The 17639-nt window shown below is 46.6% G+C and overlaps 1 protein-coding gene across 1 annotated transcript; it reads right to left on the bottom strand.

Annotated features, from left to right (window-relative positions):
• Window positions 1-869: 869 nt before the first annotated feature.
• st8sia2 (ST8 alpha-N-acetyl-neuraminide alpha-2,8-sialyltransferase 2) lies at window positions 870-14479 on the bottom strand. Its single transcript, XM_056282308.1, has 6 exons — window positions 14382-14479; window positions 12554-12610; window positions 11988-12131; window positions 11629-11886; window positions 1919-2212; window positions 870-1176 (listed from the first exon to the last, which is right to left on the bottom strand). The coding sequence occupies exons 1-6, from the start codon at window positions 14477-14479 to the stop codon at window positions 885-887; spliced, it is 1143 nt and encodes a 380-aa protein (XP_056138283.1). The 3' UTR covers window positions 870-884.
• Between the last annotated feature and the right edge of the window lie 3160 nt (window positions 14480-17639).

The following is a 17639-nucleotide window of genomic DNA, read 5'->3' as shown; positions in this document are numbered from 1 at the left end:
ACTCGTTTCTAGTCAAGAGCGGGGTGAGCCGTTCGGCTCGGGAGGACGTGGGGGTAACTGGGACTCGTGTCTGACCGCTGAGTTTATAGGGCGTGTGTTCATGTACGTACACCTGATGCCTTTCAGTTGGCTTGTAACTGACAAGACAGGCGTCACAGTCATCGTGTGTGAGGTAAGACGTTGCCCAGGATGTAGAACCACTGTCACGTTCCAGGTGATGTTTATCTTGGTGACTTGTTGTTGATTAAAAGTCATCAAAAGGGGGGGCTATTGTGAGGGGCAATTCAGATACGAATGTTTGCCAGCTGCACTGTGTTCACATTGTCTGCCTGGATAGATGGATGGATGGATGGATGGATGGATGGATGGATGCCTGGGGCTCATGTGTAGCAGGACACAGGTGAAGCAACACGGGTGGGGCTATAAAAGTGCCTTCTCCTGTATGAACAGGAAAAGGCCTGTGATTGACTGTTGGTTGATGGCGGAGGACCGTCAGGGAAACGTATTCGAGGGTCACAAGGTCTGAAGGGGAAGGGTCCTGGGGATCACGAGCTGGGCGAGCGGAGACCTGACCTATGAACTCTCCCAGCCTGTTACCCATTCGGATGACAGCCCAGCAATAGAGACGAGTTACTTCTCCCAACCAGATTAGTTCACAATAGGCATGACCCAGCTGTTTGTGCTGCAAGGTATAAAGGGGGGGGGGGCTCTGAGATCAGGGCACACATTCAAGTGTCTCAGCTTGTGCGTCTGTTCATTGAACATGTATTAAAATCGTGTGACAGTGCCGTAAGAGAGTTTTGTCTCGCTCCTCATTTAACGTCAGAGTGGAATTAACGAATTGCCACGACACGTTCCTTGCAGCTTCTCTCCCTCGCAGCGTTCTACGGCGGCTTCTCTGCACGACACGCTTCAGTGTGGAGTCTGAGCGCCCCCTGTCCGTGCAACGTGCTCAGGGTCCTGAACTCCAGCGGCATGGTGTGCGGGCTCGAATGAGAGGCGTAGTCGTACGTTAGTGCGTCATAGTAGTGGTATTTAACCGCTTTCCCCTGCGGGTCGAGCGGAAAGGGCCAGAAGCCGTACAAGTGGATTTCTTCGCAGAAGCGGGTGGCCATGGTGTACATCAGCAGCCCGGTGGTGGGCCGTTTAATCTTGACGTTGTTGGTCAGCCAGTACCTGTTGACAAAAGAAATGATTGCTTGCGCATTAGTTAGACCCCCCCCCCTCAACAAAAACAATTACCTAGAACAAAAATCAAAACAGGGGGGAAATAACGGACTTTGAGGTATGCGACATCCTCATATTGATCTATAATACAATCAAATTAATAGGTTTGATATAGGAGAGGGATAAACTAATATGCTCATTTTTAATTTGGTTTGTTTTTGTCCCCTTTATTTAGTTTACTGTACTCCCTGTCATTGTACAATAGCTACACAACTGCAGTCCAATCCCTTATCAACTACGTGCAGCATAATTTGCAATATATACAGGACATATATTAAAAATGAAGGGGCAGGAGCAATTCTCTTTGCACAAATATATGTGGTGTGGCTGCAAGTAAAGCTTCTGAAAGGGTAGCCACAGAACATATGAGCGGCGACAGAGGGCTAGTGTGTACAAGCTATGCCAATATTAGCACACTCATAGGCCGTTATGCAGAGTGTTGTAACCTGTCAGTGGTGAACACCTGATAAGAACCCCCGACCCATCCCTGAACATCCATTTCAATGAGGTGACTCATGGGTGTGGGGCAGCAAAGGCAGGCCAGAGCGGCTCTCTCCCACGTACTGCCGGCGGTGACGAGCTTCGATGCCGTTAATAAGTAGTCATCGGTGCTCGATGCTAGTGCTAGATGCTCACAGCTGATCTACAACGCACACAATTGCGGTCGTCGTGCGACTGATCGGCCTCTTACCCTCGGACGGCGTGGAGAAGGCGCAGTGAAGGAAAGGCCACACGCACATCCACAGCATGGAGGAGAATTAGCCGAACGGCCCATTCCACACGCTCCTCTCCCCCTTTAGCCATAAAGGCTGGAATCCACAGCACACTGCCGCTAAGGCCGCGTAGCCGCTGCAGGAAGCGCTGCCTCCATTCTTCATTCGCGAGGTCCTGGAAAGCCCGCTGCACCACCGAAGGGTTCATGGTTACCAGGTTAGTGCGCAGTCCCACATCCTGGGAGTATTCCTCCACGGGGGCAAGGTTACACCTGAGGACAGACGGGCAGGGTGTCAGTCGAGTTCTGGTTCATCCAGAGACTTAGCCCCGCAGTGTCAACTCGTCTCGCTTAGCCCCCCGACATCCCAGCGGTTTCTGGACGTTTTGTGCTCCTGTCACACTTCTACTCACCGTGGGCTCCTTTTTCACTGCAATACATGTCCTGCACCTTTATGGAAACAGCACCATCACGGCTGTAAGTCTGGAGACACTCAAAACTGTCTTTTGTGCAGTATAACACAGTTATAGAGCCATAAAATCATTAAAAAAACCATGCAAAAAACAAGTGTTGGAAAAAAAGAAGGGGTTGCACATGCTATACATATTGAACTGTTTACATATGTAATAATTGTGTATTATCACACAATACTATTTGCCTCAGACACAGATTTGCTGATTTTTTTTTTTGTCATGTGACTGTTTGTCTCAGCCAAGTCATACAAAGCTTCCTAGTTGCGCTGAAGAGTGCAGAATTTATGTTTTTACAGCGTCTGGCTCGTGCAAACAGATCATTTTTCGGGAAATTTTAAATGAGACATTTGGGAATCGAGTGACTTTGATGAAATGTCACTAGTTAAAAGTTATTTTCTATGACGGAACCGTTCATCGCTCATAGTGCATTCAAGGACGGTCAGAAATGTGAAAATCCAACAATAATTTTTTATTTCCACAGTTTCTGGCTATGACGAATGGAGTAATTTTGGCAATTTTTTTTTTCTTAAAGAAAACATGCCTCTCAAACCTGCTGGCGGGTTTGGGGTCTCAGAGAATTAACAATCTTTTGTGCAGACTCCGATGCTTCTCTTGCAATGTACCACCAGAGCATATAGATAGATAGATAGATAGATAGATAGATAGATAGATAGATAGATAGATAGATAGATAGATAGATAGATAGATAGATAGATAGATAGATAGATAGATAGATAGATAGATAGATAGATAGATAGATAGATAGATAGATAGATAAATAAAGTAACAAAAGCAATCACAACAGCTGCAAGCTTGCAAGAAAATGGACAGGAAGGTTGAAACAGCACCTTTGCATTTCCATCAGTTTTCAGTTATTATCAAGCCGGTCGATGCTATCACACCGAACCGTTTTCCGACCACTTGTGCTATTGGCTCCATCTAGGATTCAGGATTAAATTGCTTCGCCACAGCATGAGAGGAATGCATTTGGAAAGCATTTCTATTCATTGCCATTATAACCTTGCCCTCTGACAATGACAATTGGCAATTATAATATTTTGACATTCATCAATACATATTTGTTTGCCAAAATATTGTATTTCATTTTGTAACTTTATGAATGGGTACTGTGATGAAGGACACCCTCTCCCATGCAGTTACTGAAAGAATTTAAAATTCATTGCCTGCATTAAGCAGGAACGAGGAGTCTGTTGTGCTGTTAGACCTTTGTTAGGGAGAAGAAGGAGGTTCTTTTCTGTCTGGGGGACTTTCACAGCACCAAGTTTTAAACGAAAACCAACATAAATGCCAATGCTGAGTTCAGTATCCTAATTTTCTTCTTCTTTCAGCTTGTTCCCTATTTCTCAGGGGGTCGCCATGGCAGATTTTTGCCCTCCATAGCTTTCTGTCTGACACATCCCTCTCCCGCGGTCCAACCCTCCTCATGTCCTCCTCTATCTGGTCTCTCCATCTTTTACTTGGTCTTCCTCTTTTTCATTTGCCAGGTATTTCCAGGTCCAATACCTTCTTTCCTATATAGACTATGCCTCCTCTCTGTACATGTCCAAACCATCTCAGTCTTGTTTCTCTCAACTTCTCACCCATTCCTCTGATCTTGAACGCAGCTCTCACTTCTTGGTTTCTCTTTCAGTCTTTTCTAGTCACTCCTAAGGACCAACGCAGCATGTTCATCTCTGCTACTGGTAATGTAGATGCTAGCCTCTGTTGTTGTCACTGCTTCCATACCACAGAGCATGGCAGGCCTGGCCATTGATTTGTATACTTTGCCCTTTACTCTCAACGGCATTCTTTTGTCACAAAGTACTCCAGCTACCTTTCTCTGTGAATTCCACCCAGATGTGTTCTTTTCTTGACTTCCTTCTTACCACCACCACCTGTCTGTATCGTCGCTCCTAAGCACTTGACTTCTGGGACATCTCCTCCTAATGTCAATCCTGGATATTGAGTTCAATATCCTATTTCAAAGTTAAATGTAGCCGCTTCTTATGCCATTCAGCTGCTCATCAATCAATATTTACTGTATGAGTGTTGCATTGTCCTGATGGTACTCTTCTGTCTCTCTTTTCCTGGTAAACTGTCTGTCTCTAAGGCAGACAGCAGAAAGTGTGACATTTAAAGGAGCTGTGGGATTTCTGCTGGCATCCAGGTTCTAGATGGGAAGATAATGGCTCTGCAAACCCAGACTCTAACAAGTGCTGGGCTTTTTCTGCAAACAAGTGCTTGGCTTTTTTTTGTTGTTGCTGGATTTAACAAACCGGAGTTCTCAGGGTTGTGGAAAAGAAAAAACAAAAAGCAATATGTGCACTATGCTGCAGCTGGGACACAAGTTTATCATTCACTCGATGCCCCTGCACGAAGGCTGGGTGATTATTCATTATTATTGCTTATGAAATTTGGATACTGTCATATCATGGCAGCCAATTTTGTTGTCCAAGTCGATGATAGCAAAAATCTATTACCTGAAATTTCCCACAAAATGAAGTCTTAAATATTTAAATTTTCAAATATTTAAATATCCCTTAAAAACCAAATGTGGCACCCGGGTAGCGTGGCGGTCTATTCCGTTGCCTACCAACATGGGGATCTCTGGTTCGAATCCCCGTGTTCACGCCGGCTTGGTCCGGCGTTCCTACAGACACAATTGACTGTGTCTGCAGGTGGGAAGCCAGATGTGGGTATGTGTCCTGGTCGCTGCACTAGTGCCTCCTCTGTTTGGTTGGGGCGCCTGTTTGGGGGGGGGGGGGGATAGTGTGATCCTCCTACGCGTTACGTCCCCCTGGCGAAACTCCTCACTGTCAGGTGAAAAGAAGTGGCTGGCGACTCCACATGTATCGGAAGAGGCATGTGGTAGTCTGCAGCCCTCCCCGGATCGGCAGAGGGGGTGGAGCAGCGACCAGGATGGCTTGGAAGAGTGGGGTAATTGGCCAAGTACAATTGGGAGAAAAAGGGGGGGGGGAATCCTACAAAAACAAAACAAAAAACAAATGTTAATTTACCAGAAGGCGGTTAAGGATGCGAGATCAGCATACTTCTCTGAACTAATATCAAGAAATAACCACAATCCTAAAGTTCTCTTTAGGGTAAATGATTCTGTTATTAATGGTCCCTCCACTTCTCTTTTTGAACCTGATGTTGAATTGTCCAAAAAAAATTCTCAATCATTTTGTAAATAAGGGTGGAGAATATCAGGTAACAAATCCAGCCAGGCTCCTGCATTCATTCCAGTCCCCATGTTAATTCTGCCTCTTTTACCCAGTTTCAACCAATTACAATTTCAGTGTTAGAGAGTAGAGTCTCCAATATGAACTCCTCTTCCCGCATCTTAGACATCATTCCCACTAAGCTGCTCAAGGAGGCATTTTCAACTATTAGCCCTGTTTGTTCTGCAAATTCTTAATATTCTCTGGCCTCTGGTTCTTTTCCAGACCGTTTTAAGCATGCCATTGTTCACTGCTGAAGAAACCTAATTTAGATCCCCTGTCCCTATGTAACTACAGACCAATCTTCAAATTGTCTTTGCTATCTAAGGTTCTGGAGAGAGTAATTTCTTCTCGATTGACTTCTTTTATGAACACTAATAGTGTTTTTAACAGTTTCCAGTCTGGTTTTAGAGCACTTCATAGTACCGACACAGCTCTGGTTAAGGTTACTAATGACCTACTGCTGACTGCAAACAGAGGTGACTGCTCGATTTTAGTTCTTTTAGACTTTAGTGCTGCCTTTGACACAGTCGATCACAGTATCTTCTTACATCACTTAGAGACTTGGGTTGGCATCAAGGGCTCGGCTCTTAGCTTACTATGCTGTTACCTCACCAACAGAACTTTTTCTGTTGTTCTGGGTAACTCTACCTCCTTGATGGCTCAGTTGAGTTGTGGTGTCCCTCAAGGCTCAGTTCTGCACTCCCTTCTCTTTTCTATATACATGCTGCCCCTTGGCCAGGATTCAAAATCACGATGTGTTCTACCATTTTTTTTATGCTGATGACACTCAGTTATACATGCCACTAAAACCCACAGATCCTAGCGCCCTAGCAAATCTCACAACTTGCCTCTCTGACATTAACTCCTGGATGTCCGAAAATTTTCTCAAATTTAATGATAAGTCTGAGATCATTCTGTTTGGTCCCGAAAATTCCATCAGCCCTTTTGCTACTAATCTTGGTGGTCTGTCAGGTAGTCTTAAGCAGGCTGCTGTGAATCTTGGGGTAATATTCGATGCTAACCTCAGTTTTGATAATCAAATCAGACTTGTTGTTCAGTCATGTTTTCTCCAGCTCAAGCTAATCTCCAAAATTAGGTTATTTTTATCAATTGCTGATCTGCAAATAGTTGTACATACTTTTATCTATTCTCGGCTTGACTATTGTAATGCACTTTATTCTGGTATCAACAAGCACTTCCTCCACCGCCTGCAGTTGGTACAAAATGCCACTGCTTGGCTCATTACCAGGACAAAGAGGCATGACCATATCACTCCTGTGCTTGCTTCCCTACACTGGCTCCCTGTTAGATTTTGAATTGATTTTAAAATGTCATTGTTCACTTTTAAGGCTTTAAATGGTCTTGCTCCTACATACATTTGTGATTTATTGACCTGGTGTATGCCCCCTCGACCATTAACGTCTGCAGATGGAGCCCTGCTGGTTATTCCCAGGTCTCGGTTTGTTACAAAGGGTGAACAGGCTTTTGCTGTTAGAGCCCCCACACTATGGACCTCTCTTCCTGTTGATCTAAGACAAACCAAGTCTCTAGCTTCTTTCAAATCTCATTTTAAAACTGTTCTTTTTATGAAAGCTTTTACAAATGTTTTATATTTGTTTTTATTTATTTATACTGTTTTTATTTTTACTCTTACTTATTTGGTCTTACTCTTACGTTTGCCTTGACTGGTTTTATTTTTTTAAAGCACTTTGTAATTGTTTTAGAAAAGTTCTATATAAATAGAATTATTATTATTATTATTGTTGTTGTTGTTATTATTATTATAGTTGAGTGAGTATTATTTGAAAACTTGTTCTGGTTTGATAGTATACTTTACATTACCAGGCAGTCCAATTTTAACAATGTCAATTCTTAATTATGGTATGTTTGCGTAAGCAGATATTGTGACATATACTGGTATCATGTAAAATTCCCTATGACTGTAGTGGTAGTAGTATTTTCGATATTGCCCAGTGCTACCCTACACAGTGTTCTGTAGCCACCGCGTAGAATGGGTCAGTATTTGTTGGGGGTGAGGCTATGCTGTTTGTGTTTAAGCATCTTGGGTAGTTTCTAAATCATTTTTATACTTGCTCAATGATTTCCTGTGGATTTGTCTTTCACATGCTTTGAGATCGTATTGAGTTGCAGGAAATATTGGTTTGGCCTGATTTGATGAACTGCTCATCTTTTTGTGGTCCAGGAGGACCCTTAAGAGTCTCTCGTGTGTGCATGTGTAGTCTGTCCTCCTGTCAGGTCTACATGGTGTGATGGTGGTCGCGTGGCTCGGGTCCTTGGCTGTTCCGGTGGCATCTGGACACTGCTTGACATCCTCCTCATCACATTCTTCATTTATTTTATAATTCCATTATAATTCTGTTATCCTCTTTCAATGTTATATTCTGTAAATTGTGTAAACACAACATCCATTGAACATCTGTCCGTCTTGGGGGACAGATTCCTCAACCAACCAATCAATCAATCAACCAAGCAACCAATCAATCAATCAATCAAGTGGCATTTTATATAGTGCTATTCTAGCTGCGACAGCCATTCAAAGTGCGTCACATTTCTGGTCAAATCTCAGTTTCAGACAGCTGTTATAACAGAACACAAGCCGTTTTCTGTACAATCGCTACCAATTTCTTATGCGTAAGGCTACCGAAATGTGATTTACAACGATTAACTTATTCACATGTGCATCAGCATGTGTCCAAACAGCATCTGTAAATGTGAGCAGCTTTTATAGCCACCAGGGATGTGCAACATGATCCAGAAAGGGTGGGTGTAGGTGCAGGTCTTTGCTCCAGCCAAGCAGCCTCACTCCTGAGTCTATAAATCAAGGTCCTATTGGTTGAGCAATAGAATCAGTTGTGTAACTGCTTCTCTCCTCTGTTGCTCTCCCTGAGGTTTCTTCATATATTTTTTTTAGGGAGTTGACCCTTATCTGATGCAAGGGTCGAAAGACAGGATGTTGTATTTCTGCAAAGCCCCCTGAGGCAAATTTGTCATTTACGATATTGGGCTATACAAATAAAATGGACTTGACCTGGTTGCCTACTCATCTGAGTTAGGATGTCTGCTGCTACATTAACCAGTCAACTGGTAAATGTATATTATTTTTCAATTCAATTCAATTTATTGTCATTACATTTTTCTTGTCAGGAGTCCTTTAATTCCCCATTCAAGTAGAATGAATAGACTGTTCCTACTGTTATGTGGGTTATTCATTTTCCCATGATGATGCCAACTTTTAATCCCACTAAAAATAGTCAAATCTGACAGTTGATTCACAAAGAAAGAGTGGATAAGATTTGACCCCTCAGTAGAATTTTTTCCCCATTTACTAAATATGTTAAATAACAGTGCTGTGGAGTGAAACAGACCAACCCACTGATTGGGTCAATCTAACGTGTGTGTTCAGCAGGGCGGTCACGTTTGGGTTGCTTTTAAACCCAGTGTAGCGTTGAGTGTTTGAAAGGATGAGTCATTTCTGATTATTTTCTTTTTTACCAAGTATTTTTTCACCAGTCTTTAAATGGTGATGGACTGCATTTATATAGCACTTTTCTAGTCTACTGAGCATTCAAAGCACTTTACAGTGTGTGCGCCTCACATTCACCCATTCACACACACACATTCATACACTGAGGGTGGAGGCTGCCATGCAAGGCGCCAACCTGCTCATCAGGAGCAGTTAGCAGTGTTTCTCAACCCGGTCCTCAAGGAGCCCCTATCCTGCAGATTTTCATTGTAACCCTGCATAGGTAGCCCTGCTTGTACTTACTCGACCAATCATCTCGCAGCACTTAATTATGCAAGGTGTGCAACATCTGACAAAATTCAGTGCTGATTGGTTGAATAACTACAAACAGGTACCTATTCAGGGTTGCAAAGAAAATATGCAGGATAGGGGTTTCTTGAGGACTGGGTTGAGAAACACTGAGTTAGGGGGTTCCGTGTCTTGCTCAAGGGCGCTTCGACAGGCTCTCTGGAGGAGCCGGAGTTCGAACCAGCGACCTTCTGATTACTAGACAACCCGCTCTACCTCCTGAGCCATGCCGCCTTCATGTGTTGTTCGGGTGTACTAGCTGCAGTAGCTTCTTCGGCTTTTCAAAACATCCATCATGCAAGCCGCTTATCCCGAGTAGGGTTGTGGGATGCCGGAGCCTATCTCAGCAGTCACTGGGCTGCAGGCGGGGAGACACCCTGGACAGGCCACCAGTCCATCACAGGGCCCCCATGTCCACACCTAGGGACAATTCAGTACGGCCGACTCACCTAACATGCATGTCTTCGGACTGTGGGGGGAAACTGGAGCAAACCCACGCAGACACGGGGGAGAACAGGCAAGCTCCACACACAGGATGACCTGGGACGACCCCCAAGGTTGGACGACCCTGGGATTCGAACCCAGGACCTTCTTGCTGTGAGGCAACCGCGCTAACCACTGCGCCACCATGCCGCCCAACTACTTACATAAATAAACTAATTCGAAGAGCCACATTTGTGTTATTATGGTGTGAAGCTAATAAATTAATTGGGTTTTTTTTTGTGCTAAAAATCTAACTTATGTCAGTAATACAAGGATGTAGTCACTATATAAAGCACTTCTGAAACTACAGAACGTTAGCTTGAGCTCTCTAGGGGTCAGCGTGAACTAGGACAATCAGCAGTCAAAAAGACCTGCATGCTGATGAACAGTCGTCCAGATGCGCGATGGACACACAACCATACAGTCAGGGCAAAGGTCAGGGGGCGCAAACACGGCAGCAATGACACTCGGACATAACATAGGACGCCTCCATGTTGTCTGCTGCTTACCTGGTCGGTGCCTCGTCTGAAAACAAGATATAGGAAATAGGTTTCTGGGCCACATTGGAGGCCTTGAATCAACCGGTGCATATGTATAGGCCCCTACTTCTGCTTTGTTATGCGGCACACTGGGTCAACATGTCCCAAAGAAAATATCTTTTGCATCTACCAGTGCGATAGATTCATTTCTTTCAACGACGAGCTGCCAAGGGCAACAAATAACCCACTAAGTGGCCGTTCTGCAGACACTCAAGCCCAAAGCAGAGCTGGGTGTCGGTGGAAAAACCCCCCCAAAATTCCCAGGTGAATAAGAGCGAGAAACCCTCAGGTTGCCTGTCCTACTTTGACAGGCTTGTAATTATGGGCGACAGCTACAGCCTTTCAAGACGTCAGTTTCCCCCGTCATGCGCTTGTTAAGAGTCTTGCTGCTCCTTTCCCGCTTAAAATCGACAACAGGCTGCATGTGAAGACGGCCTTGAAAATTTTTTTTCTCAAAAGTGCGTTGAACATATTGAAGTCCCTGTGAGCAGCAACTCCTGAACTACACCGACTATCGTCAAATCTTTCAGCGAGAAGCGTACTCAAAGCAAACGGATATAAAACTGAATTTCCTTCTGCGCGTTAGTCCGAACCCCCTTAGTATTACTACTTTGTCTGGGCGTTAGTGGACAACCTGAAGCACTTAAATCTCTTCTTCTTTTGTTTTGTTGGACCCCCCCCCATCCCCCCTTTTCTCCCCAATTGTATCCGACCACTCACCCCACTCTTCCGAGCCGTCCCAGTCGCTGCCCCACCTCCTCTGCCGATCCGGGGGAGGGCTGCAGACTACCACATGCCTCCTCCCATACATGTGGAGTCGCCAGCCGCTTCTTTTCACCTGACAGTGAGGAGTTTCGCCAGGGCCAGGGGGATGTAGTGCGTGGGAGGATCACACTACCCCCCCCCCCCCCCCGAATAGGCACCCCAACTGACCAGAGGAGGCGCTAGTACAGCGACCAGGACACATACCCACATCCGGCTTCCCACCCACAGACACGGCCAGTTGTGTCTATAGGGACGCCCGACCAAGCCGGAGGTAACACGGGGATTCGAACCGGCGATCCCCGCGTTGGTAGGCAACGGAAATGACCGCCACACTGCCCTGACGCCCTCTTCTGTGGCTGCTGTGTAAAGATACCTGATGACGAAGTCGTGAGAGTCGATCTCCGGCCCGCAGCTGCTGTTCAGCAGAATCCCAGAGTTGCCCACGATGGCACAGCGCCTGTGGTGCTGGTTCTTCATGGGGGACACGCTCGGCAGCAGGCGGTAAAGGTTTTCCGAGATGTTCGTGGTGCTGCGGCGGTCAAAAACGTAGTGGACGATGTCTCCTGGTTTCAGCGTGCCTTTCAGAATAGAGATGTCCCTCTCCGGATCGAGGAATCTCAGGATGTTCTTCCTACACACACACGAGAGAGAGGAAGAAGTGAGCTTCCCGGGAAATACGACGTTTTGGTTTGCATATGAAGTCCAGGAGCATACGGGTCATTCTGAGTCTACCTGATGAGGATGGAGAGCGTCTTGTTGAAGGTCCAGTTGTGCGAGGAAAGGTTAGCGGTGTCGTTCAAGCTTCGGAAAAGGCAATAGCTTACGTCTTTACCAGGGTTTGCCGGAGGTCTGGGATCCACCTTCGCTGTAGCCTTTCTGAAAAATACAGATATACGTATGTAGTACACCACCAGAAGCAGGCAATGAGCACATCACAGTCCTGGCTTTTCTCTGCAAGTCCAGCTCATAGGCCTCGTTGCTGTTTGTTGCACAACGAAGCCCAACAACAGCTCCGGTAAATGCAATGAAATGATCTGAAATGCAGAGGAGTCATTTTGCAATCAACGCCACTTTTCCAGATCACAAAGGCCTATTATGTCTCATGCAAATGAGGAACTTCTTTCAGTTTCTGCTAAAAGTCCTTTCTCGGGATAAACCTCTGCCTCGGTAGAAACCCCGGGGACGTCACACCGGCTCACTCGTACCGCGGGATGGCTCGTCAAACCGAACCAAAGACTTCTGGAAAGTACCCGCGACCACCAATTCTAAATAGGTCAGAGTAGGAAGGATCGTCAGACCTGCTGGACTTGGGGACGAGGCCGTGCCAGAACAGCTTTCTGGAGTCTCCAATGTTCCTAGGCAGAGAGAGAGAGAGAGAGAGTTATTGGGTTTCATCGAGGCACGTGTTCTTATTCATAAAAACGAGGCCGTGCAACGTTCAGGAGGAGGAGGAGGAGCGCGTGGACGCCGGATCAGCTTCAACCACACATCAATATTTAACCTAACGAGCAACGAGGCCTCGTTCCGTACTGCATGTGTATTTGCACCGGCGTGTCGTGACAGACAACGACACACAAAAGACTTTCCGAAGGACCCCGCTGCGCGGCGACACTGCTAGGTGACGCTAGGCCGGAAGTTCTGCACCGGAGGCGGCTGCGTTATTCATAGTTGTAGGAACTTTTCCAGGGACGTCTTCTCACGGCGCTGTCGGTGACGTCCGCCCAGAGGCATCTGGAGCCCCAAGCATCAGCAAGGTGCTCAGTTTATATTTTGAACCACCTTTTTCCTCCTTTTTCTTGCCTAACAAACTTGTGGTCTAAACGATACAACCGGCTATTTAACCAGGATGGGAACCGGGGATGGTCCCACTGCTACGGGGGGGGGGGGGGGACAAAAATCACCATGACCTCATTATGAAATGAGCCACGGCCATGTAATTGCGTCCCAAACAAAATGATTTTGCTGAGGGGGGGAAATGTGTGATCCCAACTGCTTCGAGAAGGGGACGTGAACGGCTATTCCCGTACCGACACCCCCTTTTACGGCCGCGGTGATTATAACGAGGTCCAACGTTTGATTGGAGAGAAGAAGAAGAAAAAACCCCTTATCTTGTCTTGTCCACGCTAGTGGTGTGTGTTGGGATTAGCACGGCGGACGTGTTTCGCTGCTTAACGGACAATCTGTTTTCGCTGTATTTTCAAAACAAATGCAAATGGTGTATTTGTCTCGCTCGGAGGATTTCTGCTGCATTGCTAAGCAACACAAAGTACCGGGAGAGAAAAAAAAAGAAAAGAAAAGGAAAACCTCCTCTTTTCTCCAACCTATTGTCACCCCCCCCCCACACACTTTTGCAATTCTCTCCCTCTCAGCACTAACCAAGCCAACTAATGTCTACAACCCAAATAGTCACCGGCACAACCAGCTCATGGCAGGGCACGAGGAGCAGGCGGGGTCCTTCTGTAAGGCTTCATTTGTGCAGCATGTATAATTTCGGCAGCAGATTGCTTTGTCCCTTTGTCCCCTGGTCTGTTGCTCTCTTTCTCCCCAGCTCCTCCTCACAATGCACACGGACTGAATGTGTGGATGGATGGACGGTGTGTGTGAGAGAGAGGGGGGGGGAGAGAGGGAGAGAGAGGGGGGGGAGAGAGGGAGAGAGAGGGGGGGGAGAGAGAGAGGGGGGGAGAGGGGGGGGAGGGAGAGAGAGTGTTGTGTTACACTGGGTTGTAACCAGAACTATCCTGCATGCTGGCTTCACTGCAACACAAATAACCCTCCGAGAGCCCAGCAGGCTGCAGCCCTACAGGAGCTGTCCTGTGGGGCTGCAGCCTGGACAGCTGTCCTGTGGGGCTGCACCCACCCGGGTGGCACAAGACAAAGTGGAGGCAAATCCGCCGCGAACGAGAAACCACTTCAGTCCGGCTGAACCGCTGGAACCAGACCAGAGATAGCGCACACGAGTCTACGAGGTTTGCTCTCATTAAAGAACACACGACCATTTCTTGATATGAGATCATGTACGCACAAATGCGCGCGCGTATATCAAACACACGCACGCAGCACACGCACACACACGCACACACACAGCCGCGCTCGTGTGCGCGTGGACGAGACGCAAAATCCACTTACGCAGCTTCTTCTTCCACTTTGGCGATGTCAACAAGGATGAGACAGAGGACCACAAGTATTACGGCGCCGAACAGCAGCGAGCGGCACGCCGGCGGCATGGCGAGGGGCGGGCGGCACGCCGGGCGGCACGCCGGGCACACAGCCGCCGTGGGTCGGACGGACGTCTCTCCTGCCAGCAACACAACAACAACAACAACACAAAGAGAGCGCGAGAGAGAAAGCCTCACACTGCCCGTCCTCTCCCCCTCCTCCCTACAGAGCCGCTCCGCTCCCGCGGCCCCGGCAGACCCCGCCGAGCCGGACGCCCCCCGCGGCGACGTGGCTTCGCTGTGTTTTCGGTTCTTGTGTTCTGGTTCCGTCCGGCGTCGCTGCTGCTGCTGCTGCAGCCGCCGCCGCCGCCGCCTCCTCCGCCTCCTCCGCCATCGGTGCCGCTGATTCCCCAGACAAACTTTCAAAGCCAGCACCTCCGAGGCCGCCCGCCGCGTGCGGAGGAGGAGGGCTCTGTCTTAAAGGCGCAACGCCGCCGAGCGACCTCGTTGCCGATCACATTCACTGTCCCCCCCCTTCCCCTCCTCTCCCCCCTGCCCCCCCCCAAAAGCTCACCCCTTCTCACATTGTCCTCTTGTTTTAGATGAGGCAAATAGTGGGAAGTGATTTTTGGAGATTTCGATGGGAGAGGCTGGTTCACTCTGAATGGTTCCCAGTTACCTCCGAGCTGGACCCAAGACCAGTCCACTGGCGTGCTGGGTCCGGGACAACTGGTCTAACTCAGTATGGGAGCAACATGTCCTGTGTTGTGTACCTTTCTTATTTGCTAAGTGGGCTCCATGTAGTCACCCACACCTGGGACATGTGCTGGAAACGGACTGTGTCCTCTGGCTACTTGAGTCAGAAGGGCTCCCCTTGGGGTGTGGGGGGGGGTAGTCACAGCCCCTTGAAATCCCATTCAAGTGGTGATGCAATAGCATCTAATGGAGATTTTCAGACTAGGCTTTGATGAGCATCACGCTGCCTGTCTGTTGATCAACTACACACTCAAATCCCGAGTGTTAATTTAACTCCAGGAGTGTACAAATGGACCCAAAAGGATCCATACACTCCCGGAGTTAAATGTACTCAAACTAGTCAACCAGTCACCGAAAACAGCCCAACTCGAAACGAGACCACGAGAAAGTTCAAGAATGACAGGAGAACAGGTAAAGTGAGGGCCCACATCTGGATTTGTCCCCCAAAATACAATCCCATGTCCTCAACACATCAGCCGAATGTCCCTGGACGGGATCTTCTACACTTAGAGGAAGAGACAAACCCAAGGCAGCGCTTTTGGCATCAGGAACATTTAAACAGCTATCGGCTAGTTCAGAGTGGAATATATGAAAACACCAACAGACATAGCTCAAGACATAGCTCAAGACACAGCCAAAGACATAGCTCAAGACATGGCTCAAGACACAGCCAAAGACACAGCTAAAGACATAGCTAAAGACATAGCTCAAGACACAGCTCAAGACATAGCTCATGACATAGCTCAAGACATAGCTCAAGACATAGCTCAATACATACCTCAAGACATAGCTCAAGACATAGCTCAAGACATAGCTCAAGACACAGCCCAAGACATAGCTCAAGACATAGCTCAATACATAGCTCAAGACATAGCTCAAGACATGGCTCAAGACATAGCTCAAGACATAGCTCAATACATAGCTCAAGACATAGCTCAAGACATAACTCAAGACATAGCTCAATACATAGCTCAATACATAGCTCAAGACATAGCTCAATACATAGCTCAATACATAGCTCAAGACACAGCCAAAGACATAGCTAAAGACATAGCTCAAGACACAGCCAAAGACATAGCTAAAGACATAGCTCAAGACACAGCCAAAGACATAGCTCAAGACACAGCTAAAGACATAGCTCAAGACATAGCTAAAGACACAGCCAAAGACACAGCTCAAGACACAGCTCAATACATAGCTCAAGACATAGCTCAAGACATAGCTCAAGACATAGCTCAATACATAGCTCAAGACATGGCTCAAGACATGGCTCAAGACATAGCTCAAGACATAGCTCAAGACATAGCTCAAGACATAGCTCAAGACATAACTCAAGACATAGCTCAATACATAGCTCAAGACATAGCTCAATACATAGCTCAAGACACATCTAAAGACATAGCTCAAGACATAGCTAAAGACACAGCTAAAGACATAGCTAAAGACACAGCCAAAGACATAGCTCAAGACACAGCTAAAGACATAGCTCAAGACATAGCTCAAGACACAGCCAAAGACATAGCTCAAGACATGGCTTAAGACACAGCCAAAGACTTAGCTAAAGACATAGTTCAAGACATAGCTCAAGACATAGCTCAAGACACAGCTCAAGACATAGCTAAAGACATAGCTCAAGACACAGCTCAAGACATAGCTCAAGACATAGCTCAAGACATAGCTCAATACATAGCTCAAGACATAGCTCAATACATAGCGCAAGACATAGCTCAATACATAGCTCAATACATAGCTCAAGACATAGCTCAAGACATAGCTCAATACATAGCTCAAGACATAGCTCAAGACATAGCTCAATACATAGCTCAAGACATAGCTCAAGACATAGCTCAAGACAGCTCAATACATAGCTCAAGACATAGCTCAAGACATAGCTCAAGACATAACTAAAGACATAGCTCAAGACATAGCCAAAGACATAGCTAAAGACATGGCTAAAGACATAGCTCAAGACATAGCTCAAGACAGCTCAATACATAGCTCAAGACATAGCTCAAGACATAGCTCAATACATAGCTCAAGACATAACTAAAGACATAGCTCAAGACATAGCCAAAGACATAGCTCAAGACATAGCCAAAGACATAGCTAAAGACATGGCTAAAGACATAGCACAATACATAGCTCAAGACATAGGTAAAGACTTGGCTTCATCAAGGCACAAATACATCAGAAACACATACATTAGAGACAGGTAGAATATATAAGGTCACAATAATTAGCTAATTAACACCTTGAACCTTGGGGTTAGAACTGGAGTCTGCACACGTGTCCTTTTTATGTATATATACGTATGTGTTGTTTAGATACCAGAAGAGTGATCTCAGTTCTATTCTGTCTATTCCTTCTACTCTCCGATGTATCCGTCTGTCCATCCATCCATCCATCCATCATCCAAGCCGCTTATCCCGATAGGGGTCATGGGATGCCGGAGCCTATCCCAGCAGTCCCTGGA

Source organism: Lampris incognitus, chromosome 6, assembly GCF_029633865.1.
Source record: "Lampris incognitus isolate fLamInc1 chromosome 6, fLamInc1.hap2, whole genome shotgun sequence".
NCBI lineage: Eukaryota > Metazoa > Chordata > Actinopteri > Lampriformes > Lampridae > Lampris > Lampris incognitus.
This window is presented reverse-complemented; position numbering and strand designations above follow the sequence as displayed.